This window comes from Xyrauchen texanus, chromosome 7 (genome assembly GCF_025860055.1).
Source record: "Xyrauchen texanus isolate HMW12.3.18 chromosome 7, RBS_HiC_50CHRs, whole genome shotgun sequence".
Lineage (NCBI taxonomy): Eukaryota > Metazoa > Chordata > Actinopteri > Cypriniformes > Catostomidae > Xyrauchen > Xyrauchen texanus.
In genome coordinates this window covers 8,941,377-8,961,740 of record NC_068282.1, presented here as the reverse complement: position 1 = coordinate 8,961,740, position 20,364 = coordinate 8,941,377, and the positions used below count along the sequence as shown (strand labels likewise).

Genomic DNA, 20,364 nt, shown 5'->3' with positions numbered 1-20,364 from the left:
TATACAGTCATATAACTTGATCCAAGGTTAAAGGAATACTTGACCCAAAAATGCTAATTCTCTCATCATTTACTCTCCCTTATGCCATCTGACTTTCCGCAAAATGCATTCAAAGATATTTTGAAGTATGTATGATGTGTTTGTCCGTACAATGGAAGTCAATGAGATCCAACACTTTCAAGCTAAAAAGGACAAAGGCAGCAAAAACGTGATCCATCGAGTGGCATAATCCATGACTTCTGAAGTGATACGATCGGTTTTGGGGGAGAAACAGACCAAAAATATAACTTTGAGTATAAAGCTTGCAGTCTCCTTCTCTCCTTCTCATGAGACAAGCACGTTCACACTTCCATGTGCTTGTTGCATGCACAGAGAGTGTACAGCGCCTTCACCCAAAACGATTGCATCACTTCAGAAGATTTGGATTAAACCACTTGTGTATGGATTACCTTTTTGCTGCCTTATTTGCCAATGTTTTGGAACCCATTGACATAAATTGTGTGGACAAACACACATCACATCCTTCAAAATATCTTAGTTTGTGTTCAGCAGAAGTCAGTCAGTCATACAAGCTTGAGACAGCATACAGGTGAGTTAATGATTAGAGAATTATTATTATTTTTGGGTGAATTGATTTTACCTTCAGTTAAGATATTTTTCCTAAAAGGAGATAATAGAGTTTTTGTCCTAACCACCTGCAACAGGAGGAGCGTCAACGACAAGATAATATATTTTTGGAATGTTTTCTATTTCTGCGACATTGCGCCAGGCAGGACAGTCAACAAATGTGTCAAAAATTATTCTTTTAAGAGACTAATAAAATATTAGTTTCCTATGGCAACATTCATGCATTTTGTTAGTAATGACAGCAAAATACTAAATCACTACGTTAACCTATATTCTCTTGGAAAATATTGAAAAACATAAAAAATTGCGCCAGATAAAATTCGGTGTTACCAACTTGCAATAACAAGTTAAACAAAAATGTGAATGACAAAAAAAAACAGGCCACTGGCTAATCAAACCCTTAAAGAGCACAATTCCTATTTACAGCATTGTGAAACCTCATTTACTTTGTGAATCATGTTTCTGTTATTCTTATTTTCTATTATTATAAAACGCACAAAACCACACTTACATCTGTATTATAAACGGATAAAAACAGAATAATTACATTGGAGAGGTCTGCCTCCCCAAGGACTGTTAAGTCTTTGTTCAACAGAAATTGAAAATTACATTGAAAAGCCCTGAAAATCACTATGGGGAAATTAAGGGGGAAAGGGTCAGAAAAATAACAAAAGCCAAAATCTTTTCAAAGCAGTGGAGAGATCATGGTGCTTCAGCGAAACTAAATTGTGGCTGTCTTTGGAGCAAGAAAACTTGACTAACATTATGTGTAGACTTCAGGGGTAAATATAAAAGGCAATGAAAGTGCAAAATGTCTCCTTTAAAAATAAGAAAACAATAACAATCGTTTGACAAACACCTAATTTCTACCTATTAAAAAGGCAGAAAAAAAATCTGTTTTCGCAATGCACTAACCATTGACAGTGAGCTTCGCCAAAGTGGAGTAGTTGGAGCCAAAATGGTTGGAGACCACACACTGGTACTGTCCTTCATCTGTAAAGTTGACGTTGAGCAGGTGGAGTAAGGTGGTGTAGAGGAGGCGGTGGCCCTGGTACCGAGCATAGTTCTGCGCCTGAGCTTCATACAGCACCTCTCCATCTTTTCTCCAGGCGGTGTTCATGGGAGAGTCACTGCTGCTGAATGCAGAACAGTTTAGAGTGATGTTTGTCCAACGTAAGGCCACTGCAGTCCTGGGGTGAGTGCTGATCTGAGGTTTAGGGAAGTCATCTGTGAGGGTGAGACAAGAGAGTCATCATAATATGCAAAATGTCACTTTTAAACAGTTATTTATATATATATTTTTTCAAATGTTTAAAACATAGTTTCAATATATATATACATACATTTCCATCCATTTACTCACCCTTATACAGTACCTTTCTTCTGCAGAACACAAATGAAGATTTTTAGGATATCTCAGCTCTGTGGGTCCATACAACGCAAGTGAATGGTCACCAAACATTTGAAGCTCTAAAAAGCACATAAAAATCAACATAAAAGTAATCCACATGACTCCAGTGGTTTAATCAGTGTCTTTTGATGTGATCAAATCAATTTTGGGTGAACATACACCAAAATAAATCTATTTTTCTGTACATATTGACATCAGCAGTCTCCTTGGCGATCGTGTTTTTAAGCCCGGTTACACTTCCTAGTGCCATCTAGTTCTCTGCGCATGTGTCAAGTACTAGGAAGTGTAACCAAGCTTAAAAATCATGATCATGCCTCGAGTTTCATGCCAGTCTTATTATGGTCTGTTTTCCCCAAAACTTTATTAGATGGCTTCAGAAGACGTAGATTAAGCCACTGGAGTAGTATGGATTACTTTTTTTGCTGCATTTATGTGCTTGCTTTTTGTAGCTTCAAAATTTTGGTCACCATTTACTTGCATTGTATGGTCAGAATTGAGATATTCTTCTAAAAATCTTTGATTGTGTTCTGCAGAAGAAAGTCACACATCTGGAATGGCACGAGGGTGAGAACTATTCCATTAAGGCGATATCCCAAAGTTTGCATAAAATACATGGGTGGAAACCCAGTTGATCCAAAGAACGGGAGATTTTAACAAATGTTTACTACGTAGCAAATGTTAATTTAAATATCTAAAGAGGGTCACAAACTAGACGTTTTTCTAGAAGATCTTGCCAAAATGTCTCAAATGTCTCAACATCATTGTCATCAGCTGTAGTCTTTACAGCTTAATGGGCTGACTGAATCAAGCTTCAATACTGAAATGTTGACTCAGTTGGGAAATGAATTAATGATAAATGTGTTATAAGCTTCTAGCATTCTTCTCATATAACGTCAAACACTTTTTTGTGTGTGTGCAAGAAATAGAGTATCAACTTTCAGGTCACTCACTGCAGACAAACATTTCTTGTTTAACCATGAACACACTTGATCCTGCCAGGGAGGAAGGATGTGCACATACAGCTGTGCATGATTGCTGGAAGCGGCTGTCAATCAACCACTGGCTCAACCACTGCAGCTGACAGTCACACAGGAGACTGCTGGTGTTCAGATCACTGAAGAAGACAAATATCCATGCATTATTGAAAATACAGATACAGTATACTATTCTAACATGCACATGTTATATTCTTTCCAGTATATATTCCTCTGGTGTCCTCTCAGTATGGACCATTACAATAGACTGATGAAAAATGTATGATCTAAAAAAAATACTTACAGTGTTTTAAGTTTTAAATGGGAGAATGAATCCGGATGAATAGACATGATGCCATTCTTACTCAAGTCTCTGCAAATGATTTGACACAAATTACAAATTATTAGTTAAACTTGAAAAGTATATAATAGGAGGTTTATCTCATCTGTTTTTAAAATGAACTCTTGTTTGTTACATTGGATTATACTGCTGTTGATGTTGTCATGTTGTTTTCACATGGTATTCTACATATGCACACAAGAATAATGTAACAGTATAAAATATACCTTTCTGTGTGATCTAATCCTGAATGATAAATATTTTGAATAGAGATGCATAGTATATTAGTGGCCATATCTGTATTGACCAATAAAAGCTGCTAAAATAAAATGTGCATTTTGAACTGTGCTTTATAGATCAATTGAAAACTGCTTTCTGTTATCAGCAATTAGGCTGATACTGAAAGCATCGTGCTTTCCCCAAATTCAAAGGATATACTTTTTCTATGCCATGTTAAAATTAGGATTTAAAGAGTTTCAAAAATATAAGTTACTCTACTTTTCTTTTGCATTTATTCTAAAACCTTTTGATGCCGGATTTCCCTTGAAACAAGTACAATTCTAGTTTGGAGCTTTAATGAATGCTGTACAAAATAGTATTGCAAAGTTTGCTAGACAAAACAGAAATAATGTGTGTCATCACATCGGTTATAAGCTTTTGGTATGAGCAAAAAAATATGTATATTAATGCATCCATAATCTTAAAACAATGTTCTCAAAATACTGTGAAGGTCTAAAAGAGACTCACAAATACTCCAGCTCCATCAGACCCTCAAATGCTGTCTTAGTGATTGTCCTGATCTTATTATTCTGTAAAACCCTGAAAAACACACACATGCTCATGTCAAGCCATACTCCACATCTCTGAGTCACATCAAACAACTTGTATACACCAACAAACTTACAGTGAGTTGAGTCTCTTCAAACCCACAAACATGCCAACTGAGTCCTCGATGGCGAGGGATATCTCATTATTGCGGATGTCTCTAGAATGAACAAACATCAAAAAGAAACATCAAACAGAGAACCAGCAGAATATTAAACTCCCAACTACTGCAGAGTACAATGGGTTTTAAATTATTAATCTACAACGTCAGAGTTGCTTTCTTTTTGAGAATGTAATTCAACATATAGAAGGGGTCTGGAATTTGTAGGCCTCTGTTGTATAACAAGGAGGTTTTGTGTGGACATGCTGCTGACATGTTGGAGTTTTTTTAGATTATCTTCATGTACTTTTTTTTTTTTTTTTCAAAAGGCTGACATCACTAAACAACTCTGCCAAAGGGAAGTGGCGAAGGTTAGGAGAAGTGGACACATTTGAAAGCACTCTTTTTCCCTATCAGAGAGCTGGAATGCAGAAGGCGTTAACTTAAGCATTAAACTTTATCGATTCATAATTATGTCCTCAACTTCATTTTTAGAGTTAGAGCACTATGCTACTTATAAGCTATAAGGGTAGTGTCTTTAATATTTGCTGCAGACATATCCAAACACCTGTTCTCTCTTCATCTGAGAAAATATCATTGGTCAAAATATATGTTTGTATAGTGGTTGTACGCATGCTGTTTTTTTTGTTTTTTGATTTTGCAAAACACAAACACAATAAAGAAGATATGAAAGCTTGTATATACAATAAAATTAATTTCAGCACCACAAAACTGTAAAAACAATTACTGTTTAAGTAAGTATCAAACTTGCAGCAATGGTTGAGCCAATGTTGCTATGTTTGACCCAGTCAGGCCACTCAAACAAACAGATTGAAATTCAGATTTTTTAGCCTCTGGTGGTGCAGAAATTACAAACTTCACCTTTGATGCATAATAAAGACATTCATAATGCCTTATAATACACCTTGGGTCTGTTTCAAAAAAGACCCATGGTCCTAACGTAACCCTAAATTTAAAAACTGGATAACTTTAACAACCTTTTATGCCCATTACATGTCCCTTTTTTTAAGTCTGATGCGTGAACGACTGATGCTGAACTAGGGGGTTTCGTGACACTTTAAGCTTAATCAAAAGCATTTGTAGTAGGAATGCACCAATCGATACTTCAAGATCACCTGGATTGTGATTTTTTGATTGCTGCACATGAAATCGCACACTCTTACTTAATAAATAAGCAATGACGTTGCGGCTGCTGGAGTGTGAATTACTGACAATTCTAAGCATTCAAGTTAGGGACCATGGGGGCTTAAGTATTACAAACAGATGTAAAAATGAATTAAACAACATATAAAGATGCAAATTGTAATCGGATTATATGTAATGAAACCAGGGGTTGCGTGAACTGAAAAGTCTCCGTCATTTATAGATTGTTTTGAAACATGGATGGATAATTCCAAATGCTGTCCGTCATTTTGACAGATAAAAAAAAAACAAGAAAACCATTTTAACTTAGTGCAACTGTTTTGACTTCACTATCTCCTGCTGTGTTCGAATGTGTGTGTGTCCTGTTTTTTGCCTGGTATCAGAGGTGCATTTCGGGCAATCTGATCACAAGTGGCAGTTGACTTTGCCATACCTGGTAATTTGAATCTCTTTTAATAACTTGTGTTGGGATTTTGAGAGGAGGGTCTCTGATTTCATAACTGCATACATCAATCATTATGTCATTATTTGAAAGTATGCCAATAGTACCAAACATTATAAGAAAAATGGGTCGCATCCAACTGCCAATTAGACTTGCATTTAAATGGGTGTGCATCTCATCTGTCACTTTATGTTGATATCAGGAACACTGGAAACATTCCGTGAACTTTTGCATGAGCGCTTTTTCAAATTTTCTAATCAGGCAGTTATGTCTTCTAAAGCCGCACATAACAGCCAAAGTTTAAAACTATCCCTTTTAAATACCGGTGATCTTATCAGCCTCAAATTTTCAGATCAGTGCACCGTTAATTTGTAGCATTATATTGATTACTGCAGAAAATATTTCCTTATTTAAAAATCGCTGTTACAGTAGGGTACTTACAATGTAAGTGAATGGAGCCATAAACATAATAATACCCACTTTTATATTACATCAAGACATAAACATTATACATGTTAACATGACTATAGTCTGATAAAATATTTGGTCTACATGGTTTTGTTTGAAAAAAATGCTTATATGGCTTACAGGCATTGTGTCGTCATGGGAACGAAGTTGTAATATTGGATTTAACTAGTAGGGGTGTAACGGTTCACTCATCTCATGATTCGGTTCACGATTAGGGCTGAAACAACTAGTCGACGTTATCGACAACGTCGACAATAAAAAATTGTCGACAAAAATGTTCATTGTCGAATAGTCGTTTGACCTCATTTATCGTAACATGGGATCATACGAAATTCTAATGATGACATGCGAGAGCAGCACTGCAGTTAGCGCCTGACTGAGGAGAGGAAGAATTACACATCTCAAAGTCCAGATGCACTCTAAACTTTCCAAACAGCTTCAGCTTATGTAGATCGCAAAGTATGAGGGAATTATACAAAAATAACAAATAATATAGAAGCACTGTCGTTGTGGAATAAGTGGAGTCAGAGTTCTTTTAAAGAAACACCCCGGTGTAACATCTTAAATGCAGTTATATTTAATGCGTTATAGCTTTATTAAAGTTCAAATAATACGGAAGCAGGTCATGTAATTAACTACAAACTCAGAAACTGGCATTTCTCTGTGCAGTCAGCACCTCTTCTATGAGTTGCACGAATGTCCTAATCTAAAGGTGAGACATTGAAACGGCACCCGGCTGAGGCTCACTCTGGCGCGGGGACGCTCATCCCTCGAGCGCACACGCTTAATGCAGCTAGATTATAACACAATCGCTTGTGAATTATTGAATCATAATAAGCAGCTTTATTAATAAGAGGGAGGGTTTTTTTTTGTGAGTTAAAGATGGATTGATGTGAACAGAAAGGTGAGAGATGGTAGACTTCGCCCCTTTATACACTGCAACAATATTAGTTTATGATTTGTTTTGACTTGTTTTCCAATAAAAATATCTAAAACTACATTTCAAACAATGTACATTTACTTTAGCAGCTATACTGCAGAAGAAAAAATTGTTATCTGAGAATATTGAACATAATATTAAAAATACAAATATTTCAAAATATCTAAAAATCCTTTAAAAAAGATGCATTCACCTGAGAAGCAGCACATAAGATAGTTAGACTTGCTTATAGAGAATAGATCATGAATTCAAGTATATTTTGTCTTATAAGTATAACCAAGTGAAAAGAATACACGTATATACAAAATATATTAATATCTTGTTTTAAGGATATTAAGACAATTTCAAATGGAAAACAAGACAAAAACACTTGATAACAATAGGTTTTTTTGCAGTGAATTTATTTTCTGAATTAAACTTAATAAAAAGTATTTTTTCCAATTAATTCAGTGAATGTCATTTAGAGGTATTTTTAAAAGATGATTTTGTCCTCTTTATTGTTAGTAAGCACATCTAATACAACATTTTAATCGGGCCACAAGCTGAATAATCAGTTAAGAGCTAATGAATAATCATTGCAATAATCGCTGAATAGTCGAATAATCGTTCTAATAATCGTTAGATTAATCGATTATCAAAATAATCGTTAGTTGCAGCCCTATTCACAATACTGAACTCAAGGTTCTGTTCCTTTTCCGATTCTTTAAACTAAGCCTGAATAAAGAAATGTTAAGATATTGAAACTTTTTTTTATTATCATTATTTCTTTACAGTCATATGCAAAACAGTTTGTTTCCTTAAATATTTAGCTAAAAGTGCTAACTGATTAATCAGAAAGGTACTGGGACTAAAAACAGCCCAGAACAGAGCAATGGTGACACTATCACACCTGACAACCTTAGGAAAATATTTTGAGTACCACAATAGTGCAACGCTTAGTCCACATGCTTTTTTGCAGCACTTCGCTTTGCACACGGTCATTCCCCACGCGCCACCATGTGCTTGAGGAGAACTCTTTTAATCTTTTACTCACTTGCACTGGGCTATATTATAATACACAGTGAAAGTCAAAGGTTTCAGTACACCTGCTTAAAAATATTTTTTTTATGATATGTGTGCTTATACAAACTGATAACCATAAGAGAATTGCATTAAGTAATTTAATATAAATGAAAATGATTTATTTTGTATATTGTAACATGTTTTCATTTTCAAATATTTACAGAAACTTATGTTATGATGTAAAACACTGTCAATTATGAATAAAACCCAATATTCTGTTCAGTATTTCCATTTTATTTAATAATTAAATAATTGATTCTGCTTATATTGGCACACATTATATAGGCCTAATGAAAAATATTTAGCCTATTCAATTAAAAAATTAGCTAGGAATGTAGGCCTTTGAAACTAGAGGTTTAGCTACATTATTAACTGAAGCTCCTTGATTGCTAATGTAAAAATCGCAATTGCACATTGTGCAAAATGCATGATTTGGCAGTTTGAAAGCCACTGTTCCTGATACTTTTGAGGAACTTCTGGGGGGCATAGACTCACTTCTTTATAGGTCTGCTTCTCTCTCTCTCCCTGCCAGTTCCTCCTAATCTGATGTCATGTTTATTTTAACTGCAAGGCACACATACACACCTCTCGGTAAATTTCTAGGTAACGTTATTTATGCGGCATGTGCACTTGCTCTTTTTTCATCTTGACATGATCTGCTCCTCTCATTCAGGTGATGGGTTTGCCTGCAATAATAATTATGAATACGGTACTATGAAAAGTCACGTTTAACAATCTGCTACACACCAACCACATAACAGCAAGCCAATTACATAATGTTATGCTAACGTTACTAACGTTAAATATTTTCCCAAGATTGGCAGGTATGCGTTAACGCAGTTAACAATTTAATCTTCCCACATCCACCCCAGCCCGTTTACCTTTGCAAAGGAGTTAAAAGCACCGGCCTCACTTAAGAAACCAGCCAGACGGAGTGAGGAGGGGGAACGATAAAATCTATTTCATGTTGCTGTCGATTTGCAGTCTCTTGAAATTATTGACATTACGCATTTGTCAATCATCCCCGCTTGATACTTGGGGGAATGAACCCAGTGCTATGATTGGTCGATTGGTACTGCATGTATACAACTGACCACAAAGGCGTCACCAGCGTTTTGCATAGCTTAGAGAGACAAATTGTACCAGCATACTTTGATGTCAAAATGCGACCTGCTATGCAAAATGCATACAGGTTGGCAAGTCTGCACTATATTAGCTAAATATTAGCAAATTATTCTGCTCTTGAAAATACTTTTAAAATTAGGATTACATTCCCCCATAGCATTATTACATATAATATTACATATTACATATAGTAGATTAATATTGCACTCTCATTAAACCTCTGGAAACTTTAACTTTCTCTTGCGTAGTCAGAACAAATCACTCTTGCGCTACAAACGGACATTCGATCCCTCACGCTGAAAAGGTACATCTCTCTCCCACTCCTAGTTTCACTTTCAGCCGAACTCATAGTACAGATACAACACCTGTGGCTATTCTCAGTCATGCCCACGAGGATGTTGTACATATAGAACATACGACAACACCAATATAATAAAAGTCCCATCTCAACGATGAGCACCGTAAATTTTTTTAATCATGATGCATTCTGCCACAATAAACTGTTACACCCCTATTAACTATACACAGATAAGGTTTGTTAGAAATGTAATCACACTAAAATCATGTTTAATATTTATAACGATTCTCGTGGCTATATTTTCGAAAAGATTTGTATTTTAATGTTACTGGACTGGCTATATTCATTTTCATTGTATGGGCCTTACTGTAACCACAATTCTAGCTTCTTTTTTTTGTTGTTATAAAGGGACGATATTGTTTTGAGGTAATCAGTATTATGCCACAAATGCTGTCAATTGAGCTTTTAAGATTATAATTCGTAACACATTATATAACACTAGGAATCAATATATTGTGCTATTTAAACTATTCCATTAATACAACTCTGTGTATAATTATCAATTTATTTTAACTGTGGTCACAGTTATTCATGAGAATATACAACAATTACAAGGTGTATTACTTCATGAATACCTTCATAATCAATTATATAGAAGCTACAGACTTTACAGAAAATGTTACTGAAGATCATATGTATTATATGAAAGAATGAGGGGGGATGTGGGTTCTCACATTGTGCGGATGTTAACCAGACTGCTGAACACTCCACCTTCCAGGTGTGTGATTTGATTGTCACCCAAGTTCAGACTCTGCAAGAGGCCAAGACCAGTAAACACCCAATCCTCCAGCCGACTCAAGTGATTGAAGGACAAATCCCTGGAAACAAAACACACACACACACACTGTACTAGATTGCCAACACAAACAAAACCCATAGAAAATAAAATACAAAAGAAAGAAAAAAATAAATACTGACTGACAATATAGGCATTTAAAGAGCTGATATTTATAATGTCAAGAACACTGTCATATAAAAAATATATATATAAATATTCTAATATAATGCAGGGTGAGAATATTATGACAACAATTACATTTTTGGTGAACTATCTCTTTAAAGCTTAAGGTCACTTACAGTTCTTCCAAGCGATAGCAAAATTCCCAGGTGTCGGCTCGGATGAGTCCGATATTGTTTTGATTGACTCGCAGAATCCGAAGCATGTGAAGTCCAAACAACCAGCCTTTATTCAGTTCTGTTAGATTATTATACTCCAACTCCCTGGAGGACACATCAACAGAACACACAGCAGCCATCAACCAATTAATATGATTCATGTAAATCAGAGGCTTTAATGTAAAGATGATTAGAAATTATAAAATCAATAGATCAGAGCATCAATTTTATTAGATTTTTAAGTGATGTTATCCATTAAAATGTCAAGGAAACACTGCTCTAAAATCACCCCAAAGAAGTTCATTATCTATAAAAAAATTAAAAAAAACCCTGACAGCGTTGACTCACAGCTCCTCCATGTTGTCCAGACCTAAGAGAGCTCCATCCATTAGCTTTGTGATGCCATTCCGCTGCATCTTCAATGATTTAAGAGCCTTCAACTCTTTAAATATGAGACTTTCCACCACACGGATCCTGTTGCGCCTCAACTCTCTGAAAAAGAAGTCAAGAGGGGCATATTATGATGAGATCATAGAAAGCATGGCACTAACAATCACAGAGAGACAAGATATCAACAAAAAGAAACTCCCATCTTGATATTATCAGTGTGTTTAGCAAGTAGTAATCCTGTAAGATACAATCTAATTGAGCAGTGCAATAAATTCCAATTTATTAATCATGAATACACACAAGACTTGGAGCTGAGTGAGAGTGAAGACTTTATCCGGCAGCAGAGACAGTCTGTTCTGGTTGATCTTCAACACCAGTAGGGAGCTGATGTTTCCAAAACAGCCAGGTTCCAAAGAACTTATCTTGTTTTTGCTCAGGTTGCTATAGTGATGCAGAGAGGAAATGGAAAGACATTTAAGAACCTTACAACTAATCAAAAGTGTCAAACACAGTAACTGATAACAAAGATTTAAGGTCTTAAAAAAGCTTTCATAATCTATTTAGTTTCATCAAGAAGGCACTGGGGTCTTAAGCCAGATGCAGGGGGCGATTTTATCTGTCCATTACAATTGTAGATTGGCGATTGACATGTTAGGTAAAAGTCAAGGCAAACGGAGCAACACAAATAATCTTTTAGGTCAGACTGTACAATAAACACTCACTTAGCACTTTATTAGGAACACTATGGTCCAAATAAAGTGCCAGACGTGGTCTTCTGCTGTTGTAGCACATCCGCCACAAGGTTCAACGTATTGTGCATTCTGAGATGCTATTCACTACAATTGTACAGAGTGGTTACCTGAGATACCATAGCCTTTGTCAGCTCAAACCAGTCTGGCCATTTTCTGTTGGCATCTCTCATCAACAAGGTGTTTCCAACAGCAGCACTGCTGCTCACTGGATTTATTTGGTTTTAGCACCATTCTGACTAAACTCTAGAAAATGTTGTTCATAAAAATCCCAGGAGATCAGCAGTTACAGAAATACGCAAACCAGCCCATCTGGCACAAACAATCATGCCACTGTCTAAATCACTGTGATCCCATTTTTTTCACCATTCTGATGGTTGATGAGAACATTACTGAAGCTCCTGAGCAGTATCTGATGATTTTATTCATTGCACTGCTGCCAGACGATTGGCTGATTAGATAATCACAAGGATATGTAGGTGTACAGGTGCTCCTAATAAAGTGCACAATGAGTGTACATCTTAGAACTTTGGTACACAATTGACAATGTTGACCGAGTTTTACATTATAATTTTGCATTCTCCCTTTCAAAAGCACAATCAATATCTGTGCTCTTATGGTTCTTGAAAACTAACTCAGACGACACATTATGGCAAAAAAATCAGATAGCGTGTACCTGGCCTGAGGAAAGTTTAAAAGGCACAATTCATGTAAATTTACGAATCATATGAGACAAAAAGCCCAGAGACAAACTTTGAATAACAAATGTATAACTTACAGGTATTTCAGCAGCATGGGTGGGAACGATCCAGCTTTGAGCTCAGATATAGAGTTGGAGCTCAAATCCAGACTTTCCAGCGATGAATACAGCAACAGCTGCTCCGCCACAATTTCAGAGATTCGGTTATGAACACTGTAAACAATCAACAGCTGTTACATAACAGCAGCTGGTACATGAGTTATAGACATCTCAATGAAATTTAAAATTGGAAAAAATCAATCAATCAATCAATCTATTAACTGTTATCCCTTCAGTTTTATGAATGAAAGCTAATCCTAATTATATAACACCTCCACTGATTTCACAAGACATAAACAGCAGTAAACCCCGAAAAATGACAAACAAAGAGGGTAACTTACAGTGACAACACTGTGATGTTGGACGAGGCATCTCCAAGGAAAGGCAGCGATGCAAGTTCATTTTGATTCATAGACCTAAATTCAAACAGAGTGAAAGATTAAAACCAAAACAAATATAGGGTACTACTATGAATAGAATTTACAAAATTTTTTAAAAATCAACCCCTGACACCTCATGGGGATTTGCTTTACCTACATCTTTCATCAATGACAATATTCATCCATATATTTATCTGCACTTCAATGCATATTTTGCTATTTTGATTAGATAATCAAGCATTATAAATTGAAGTGAGAGCATGCAAAGAAAAATGTGAGTATATGGCACTTTTCACAATACATATTGTTTCAAAGCAGCTTTACAAAACATTATGCTGTAAAGTTTGTAATGTCTTAGTGTCTTAAAGCCCAAACATCATGTCTCCAACTTCATATCTTGTGAATAATATAATAAACCTTGTTCCTCATTAGGGATGTGCTGAACGACTAATTTCACTGATGTTTAAACAGAATTTTTTAAGTCGACTAGTCTAAACAATGAAAACAGTGAAAAAAAATGTTATGCGACCCATTTAAAATACTTAATCTATTCCAAATCCAAAGCTAAATTCCACTGAAAAGGGGCATTTATCTGCAACATGGTCACCTTGCATTATGAAAATTATACATTAAATATAGAACATGACACGCATTCACTGAATCAATGTTAGCGAATATTTAACAGGCATATTTATTGAAAACCAATAGAGCAACCCAGCCAGTCCTAAACGGAATTTACCGCGTAAAATTTACTTAACATATTAAAACAGTCAGGACATTGTTGAAAATAATTAACAGGTTGACTAAGACAAATCTACGAGAGAAAGAAAATGCGCTGAAAAGTTGCGCGTATTTCACGATGTTGCAGTTGTGCATCAGCCATTGATCTAATATTACAAATGTTTGGTAAAAAATGTTAACCAATAACAAGTTACGATGTAAAAAAAAATATATAGGCCTGTAAATAGGCCCGTGATGTAGCCTACAATAAACCTAATGTATTCTAAACATGAAATGCACACAGAATAAAAGACACTTTAACCTTTAAATCAGTCGGCATATTTATGTTTTTGAGTAAGTAGTCTAGAAAATGACTGTAAAGAAGACTCAAATGTGAAAAAATCCATAGTGACTTTCAAACATTTGGAAATCCGATTCCCACACCACCACAGAAGTGATTTCATAACTACTTTTGAAAAAATATAAAGCCAAATGTAAATGTGTAAAAATTATGATCAGTTAAATGGGGGGGAATATTAGCCGACTAGTAATTCCAGAGTCAAATAGCAGCATCAGAACCATTTAGTTGACTAGTCTTGCATATCCCCATTCTTCATTAGACCTCATCTGGGGAAATACACTCACTGAGCACTTTATTAGGAACACTATTGGCACTTTTCCACTGCACATTATTGTTCGACTCGACTCCTCCATCGTGAACTCCAGCCATGGCTGAGTCCAGGGCACTCTCCCTCCCATTGCTCGCCAGTCTAGATAGCATCCATTTGGTCTAACCACTTCCACTTTTCCTTGATGGTTCTGTAGTCACTTTTACGTTTTTTTTTTTTACTTTTCCCTACACTGTTGGTAGGTCAGGTAGTAGCCGTATCTCAGCTGTGCGGCCAACAGCTGAGACCCTTCCAGAAAGACTTTTCTGTTTAGTTCGTCGCTAACGAGAGAAACATCTGCACCTCGTTTATTGACCACGGCGTGGTTTTGCACACAGCCATTTCTTATTACAATTCGAAAGTTGCGTGAACGTATTATACTTTTATTGCTGTAGCTAACTTTAAAACTAGCGGGTTGATGTCCCATGTCAAAATCCAGTGACGATGGTAGTGACAATTCACGCAATCAGTGATCTGCTGGGTTTTGAAGTCACATTTAGTATCGGCTTGGCTCGCTTGTAACCTAGACCGAGGTGGTACTAAACAAAGAACCAGGTACTATCCATAGTGGAAAACCCCCAAAAAACGAGCAGAGTGGAGTCGTACCATGCAGAGGAAAAGCCCCATTTGGTCCTAATAAAGTGCCCGACATGGTCTTCTACTTTTGTAGCCCATCCGCCTCAAGGTTCAAAGTGTTGTGTATTCTGAGATGCTATTCTGCTCACTTCAACTGTACAGAGTGGTTATCTGAGCTACCATAGCCTTTCTGTCAGCTTGAACCAGTCTCGCCATTCTCCATTACCTCACTCATCAACAAGGTGTTTCGTCAGCAGAACTGCCGCTCACTGGATGTTTTTGGTTTTTGTTTCTGAGTAAACTCTAGAGACTGTTGTGTGTGAAAATCCCAGGAGATCAGCAGTTACAGAAATCCTCAAACCAGCCAATCTGGCACCAAAAATCATGCCACAGTCTAGATCACTGAGATCACATTTTTTCCCCATTCTAATGGTTGACGTGAACGTTAACTGAAGCTCCTGACCCGTTTCTGCATGTTTTTATCCACTGCACTGCTTCCACACGATTGGCTGATTAGATAACTGCATGAATAAGTAGGTGTACAGGTCTTCCTAATGAAGTGCTCAGTGGTGTATACAGGTTATATATATATATATATAATAAATATATATATAAAAAAATACTTAAAAAGCACTGTAACTGAGCCAAGTCTCCATTTCAAAACAATCCTGGTGTGTTTCAGGCTTGCTTGTAGTTAAATTTCCCTCGTTATTAACCAAATCTTCTTTTTTTTCTGGTTATTTCTGTGATTTTGGTTGTACAATAAACTGCATCTGGGATTGTATTCATTTGGACTCATGTAGCCTCTGTGTCTGTGCCCATCATAGTAAGGATTATCTAAGATTCTATAAATCGATTTTAAAAACTATCTGCCGATTAATCAGTTATCAGCTTTTTCAACCACCTTAGTTATCAGTTGACCTCTAATTACAAAACTACAAAAAACAAAACACACTGTACAAACACAGTAGCAAAAAACTTCTACATTGTATATTAACATGTTAATCATGTAGTACAATAATACAAAATATCATGGTACTGCCACAGTACTTTTGTAAGGGCTACATGTTAGATAACGACATTATCTTGAATAGGCTTTAGAATTATGTTTGCATTAGCATGGTTTAGGTACTATTTATCAGACCACTACCACTTTGTATGTGTAAACGAGGAATTGTCAAATCAAACAAAAGTTAAGTATGGAGTAGGGCTGCATAATATACCTTTTCAGCATCAACATTGCGATGTGCGCAACCGCAATAGTCACATCACCGAATGTGCGATGTAGTAAGGTCTACAATTTTTATTTTCAAAAGGAAAACTAGCATATCTGTCTGATATGATGTAATTTATGGGTTTTTGGATACACCGTGTTTCGAGTTCGTTGCTGCACATTGTTGAGGTAAAAAAGACAGAAACTGAGAATTTTATTACAAAAAGAAATGCATCGTCAGTTATTTGAATATATTTCAGCTACAGACAGGATGATGTTGACCAAAAACAGGAACTTTACAGAGAGTTCCTTGCAATTGTTGCCACAGCATGAGGCAACACGAACAATTTGTTTGATCATTTAAGTTGGCACCACAAATCTTTGTATGACGAGTGCAAAGCCAGATCTGAATGTCGTCCAAAGCAAAAAACAATTTTGAATGCCTTTGCCAGTGTTACACAATACAAGAAAGGTTCCAAACGGCAGAGAGAAATCCCAGAAAGACATGGTACCAATTAACATGTTTACCAAAGAGGGTTTTAAAAACGTGATCTGGTTGCTTGACAAGCGGTAACAAAATATCATCACGCAACTATTTTTAAGTTATTCGTTTTATAAAATGTCTTTTATTTTATGTTGTATTTTTGTAAACCACTCAGGGTTGGTGTATAGCTGCACTTTTTTATTTTTCAAATTGATTAAATTAAAAGATGTTTATTGTTTACTTTCTATTTTCAGAAAAATCGTTTTTTAATTAAATTTTTTATGTAATAAAATGCAAAATGATTTATTTTGTCATTCATATTAATTCCCTATTGTGATAATGAAACATCCTCCTTAGTGTAATGCTCCATTTTAACCTGGTTGGAGTACAGAAATAAAGCCTCCTGTAATCTCCTGGATCCCTTCTAGTCAGCCCCTTTATTTTAGGATAAGCAGCCTGCATTATTAATGTCATAACATGTTAGATCATTGACTTAAGCCTGAACTGATAGAAGTGTATTACATAAATACAATGGAACCATGGTGAATTAAACAGTGTAATAATTATTATAATAAAATAAACTACCCTAAATAAGTCGAAAAGTAAAAAATATTTTCAGTTTTTTTTTTATTATCCATGAAGATGCAGCTCCCTACAAAACAACCCCAATCATTCTAGAATAATTAATTATTTTCAAATAGAGCTATTCAAGTCATCTGGTGAAGTCATCCTGTATTTTTTCATATCACAATATATATCGCAGAAAAACAAATTACCGCAATATCAGTTTTTTCCAATATCGTGCAGCCCTAGTATGGAGTGCCACAGGGATCAGTTTTAGGACCTCTGCTTTTCTCCTTATACATGCTTCCTCTGGTAGATATTATCAGGAATCATGGAATAAGTTTCCACTGTAATGCCAACGATGCCCAACTTTATATTTCTTCTAAACCAATCAAAATTCAAAATTCTCCAAATTAGCAGAGTCTATCAATGAAATCATAGATTGGATGGCTTGAAATTTTTGTCTATTTAATTCTGACAAAACCCTCTAAAAACAAGCTGCTAAAATATAATTTCACTCTCGATGGGTGTACTCTTGTGCAGTCTTCTACAGCGAAGAACTTACCAATCTGTCTTTGAAAATCAAATTTCCAATGTTTGAAGAGCAGCATTCATCCACCTCAGAAATATGTCAAATTACGCTAAATATCGCTAAATTACGACGCATGCTCTCACATGCTGAAAAACTAATTCATTAATTCGTGACATCAAGACTAGATTATTGTAATGCATTACTGGGAGTAGGGCTGGGTGATAAAATGATATAGATATTTATCATGATAAAAAAAAAAAAAATCCACGATATCAATGACACCGAAGCTCCATTCCTTCTTGGTGTCGGACTACACTGCTATGTGTCCTACGTGGAACTGGCTCCCACAGTGAGCCTGGTTTATCCCATGGTTATTTTTCTCCATTAACCAACATCTTATGGATTTTTGTGTTCATTGCCACAGTCGCCTTCAGCTTGCTCACAGGGGTTATAAATACAATTATTATTTAATTATATAATTTTTATACACAATACGCAATCATATTTAACCAAACTTTACAATGACCACTACGTCTTTATAGATATTACGGTTTCATTTTTAATGCATAATTTCTGTAAAGCTGCTTTGAAACGATGTGTGTTGGGAAAAGAGCTACAAAAATAAAAATGACTTGACTTGCATCATTTCTCATATCCATTGTTATTTGTTGCATTTGTTACTTTTCGTTTGTATTTGTTTAATTTTTACAGTATTCCTGTCTGTTTGATAATAACCCAAAACTACAGGGGAACAACATTAATAAATACATTTGTTTACAAATTGGTTAACCTCAGGTAAGTGAAAGAAGGTAGTAAACTTCTCATAAAAAGTTTATGAGAAGTTATGAGTAATAGTATCTGCAAAAAATATAATTGTTACTTCCTACAGCTTTTTGTTACTAATGTAAATCAAAAATGTATGTGATTAAACCAGTCTCTCTGCAATGTTGTTTATATCGTACAGTTGTAGCTATTAACAAATGACCAAAGTGGTATTGAAGTGTTATTTTGGCGGTCAGTGTGTTTGTCTTCTGTTATGGAATGCATGACCTTAGACAATACATAACAGAAAACATGCTACTATGTTACATACTAAATATTCTATTAAAAGCTACATCTAATATCTAAGAATATCTAATCTTAAATTGCACCTCAATTGTGTGCATTCTACATGTGCAACCCTTATAATGTGCTGATCATCAGAGCATGTAAACAACATCTCAAGAGACTGTGCTATACTCACGCATGAGTAATCCACGATGGTGCTTCCAGGGATGTAGTAGACAGTCTTTTCTTATTGCAATCCAGCATTTGAACTGCACCTGGACCACTGGAACAAATACAAGGAGAAGGGCAAGTCTCCAGCCCCACAACACTCACTATAAGCAGGAACAGGGCCTGGGGGATGGGCCAGCCCTCCGCCATTTTGAGTCTTTGGATAGCAAATGGCCAGTACAAATTACGGCATTTATTAGACAGAGAGGCCAATGTGGGTTTTAGACTATACCTCTGCTTTAATTAAACTCAAAACCATTGCATAGATCGCTTAAAACCAATCCGGAGCAATTTAGATGCATCACTTGTAACCAGTCCCTCGCTTCGCAATTCCCTTCTTCCGCCTCGCGATTCCTGCAGCTCCAAGAATTCCCAAACCGAGCGTCAAACAAGCTTCAAGATGCCGAAATTTATTTTAATTAACCCGAAGGAGGCCATGTTCCATGGGATATTTTGAGTTTGCGTTTGAAAGTTGTATCAAACATCTCTGAAAAATCTCCTTTACAAACATCGTTCCTCGACTTTTTTCCTGAGGAAAAACAAAACCGTCTTCCTTCGTAGACACGTCATCCGCCCATCTATCACGTGCTTCTAAAGGCCTCACTTCATTGGCCAGGAAACTAATCCGTCAAACTTTTCCTTTATAACTGTTTCTCTGGATTTGCCTGTGCACAGTTATAAATGTCAAGTTGTTGGCGTTAATATGACAAATAGTCCAGTCCAAATAGTCAAAGGAAGTGCAGAAAAAATCGAATTAACAAACGAACAATATAAACAGTTTGTGTAGTACAAAGATATTCAAGGCTTTGCAATAATTTTGCTTACAAATTAAATTTTTTATATAAGTTTTATATTTCTTTATTTTTATTTTTACAATTGTATTTTTTATTCCTATCCATGTAGCTATTAAAATAATGGGTAACACTTTATTTTTATTTTACAGTGTCCTTGTTATACATATTACATGTAATGACTATAGTAATAACAGTAAAATATGCATAATTACAAGCAACTAACCCTAAACCTATTACATGTTGTTAATTAATATTACTTGTGTAATTA

General features: G+C 35.7%; 1 protein-coding gene across 1 annotated transcript in view; it reads right to left on the bottom strand.

The window, feature by feature from the left end:
• Nucleotides 1-19,862, bottom strand: part of lrig2 (leucine-rich repeats and immunoglobulin-like domains 2) — a 32,685-nt gene extending 12,823 nt beyond the window's left edge. The window contains exons 1-12 of the mRNA XM_052130530.1: nucleotides 19,271-19,862; nucleotides 13,232-13,306; nucleotides 12,870-13,004; nucleotides 11,643-11,783; nucleotides 11,301-11,444; nucleotides 10,914-11,057; nucleotides 10,511-10,654; nucleotides 4,257-4,337; nucleotides 4,100-4,171; nucleotides 3,317-3,385; nucleotides 2,989-3,152; nucleotides 1,543-1,854 (exon numbers count right to left, since the gene is read on the bottom strand). Coding sequence (XP_051986490.1) covers nucleotides 1,543-1,854; nucleotides 2,989-3,152; nucleotides 3,317-3,385; nucleotides 4,100-4,171; nucleotides 4,257-4,337; nucleotides 10,511-10,654; nucleotides 10,914-11,057; nucleotides 11,301-11,444; nucleotides 11,643-11,783; nucleotides 12,870-13,004; nucleotides 13,232-13,306; nucleotides 19,271-19,452 — 1,663 coding nt within the window. The 5' untranslated portion in view covers nucleotides 19,453-19,862. The remainder of the gene's footprint in view (nucleotides 1-1,542; nucleotides 1,855-2,988; nucleotides 3,153-3,316; nucleotides 3,386-4,099; nucleotides 4,172-4,256; nucleotides 4,338-10,510; nucleotides 10,655-10,913; nucleotides 11,058-11,300; nucleotides 11,445-11,642; nucleotides 11,784-12,869; nucleotides 13,005-13,231; nucleotides 13,307-19,270) is intronic.
• Nucleotides 19,863-20,364: the final 502 nt, after the last annotated feature.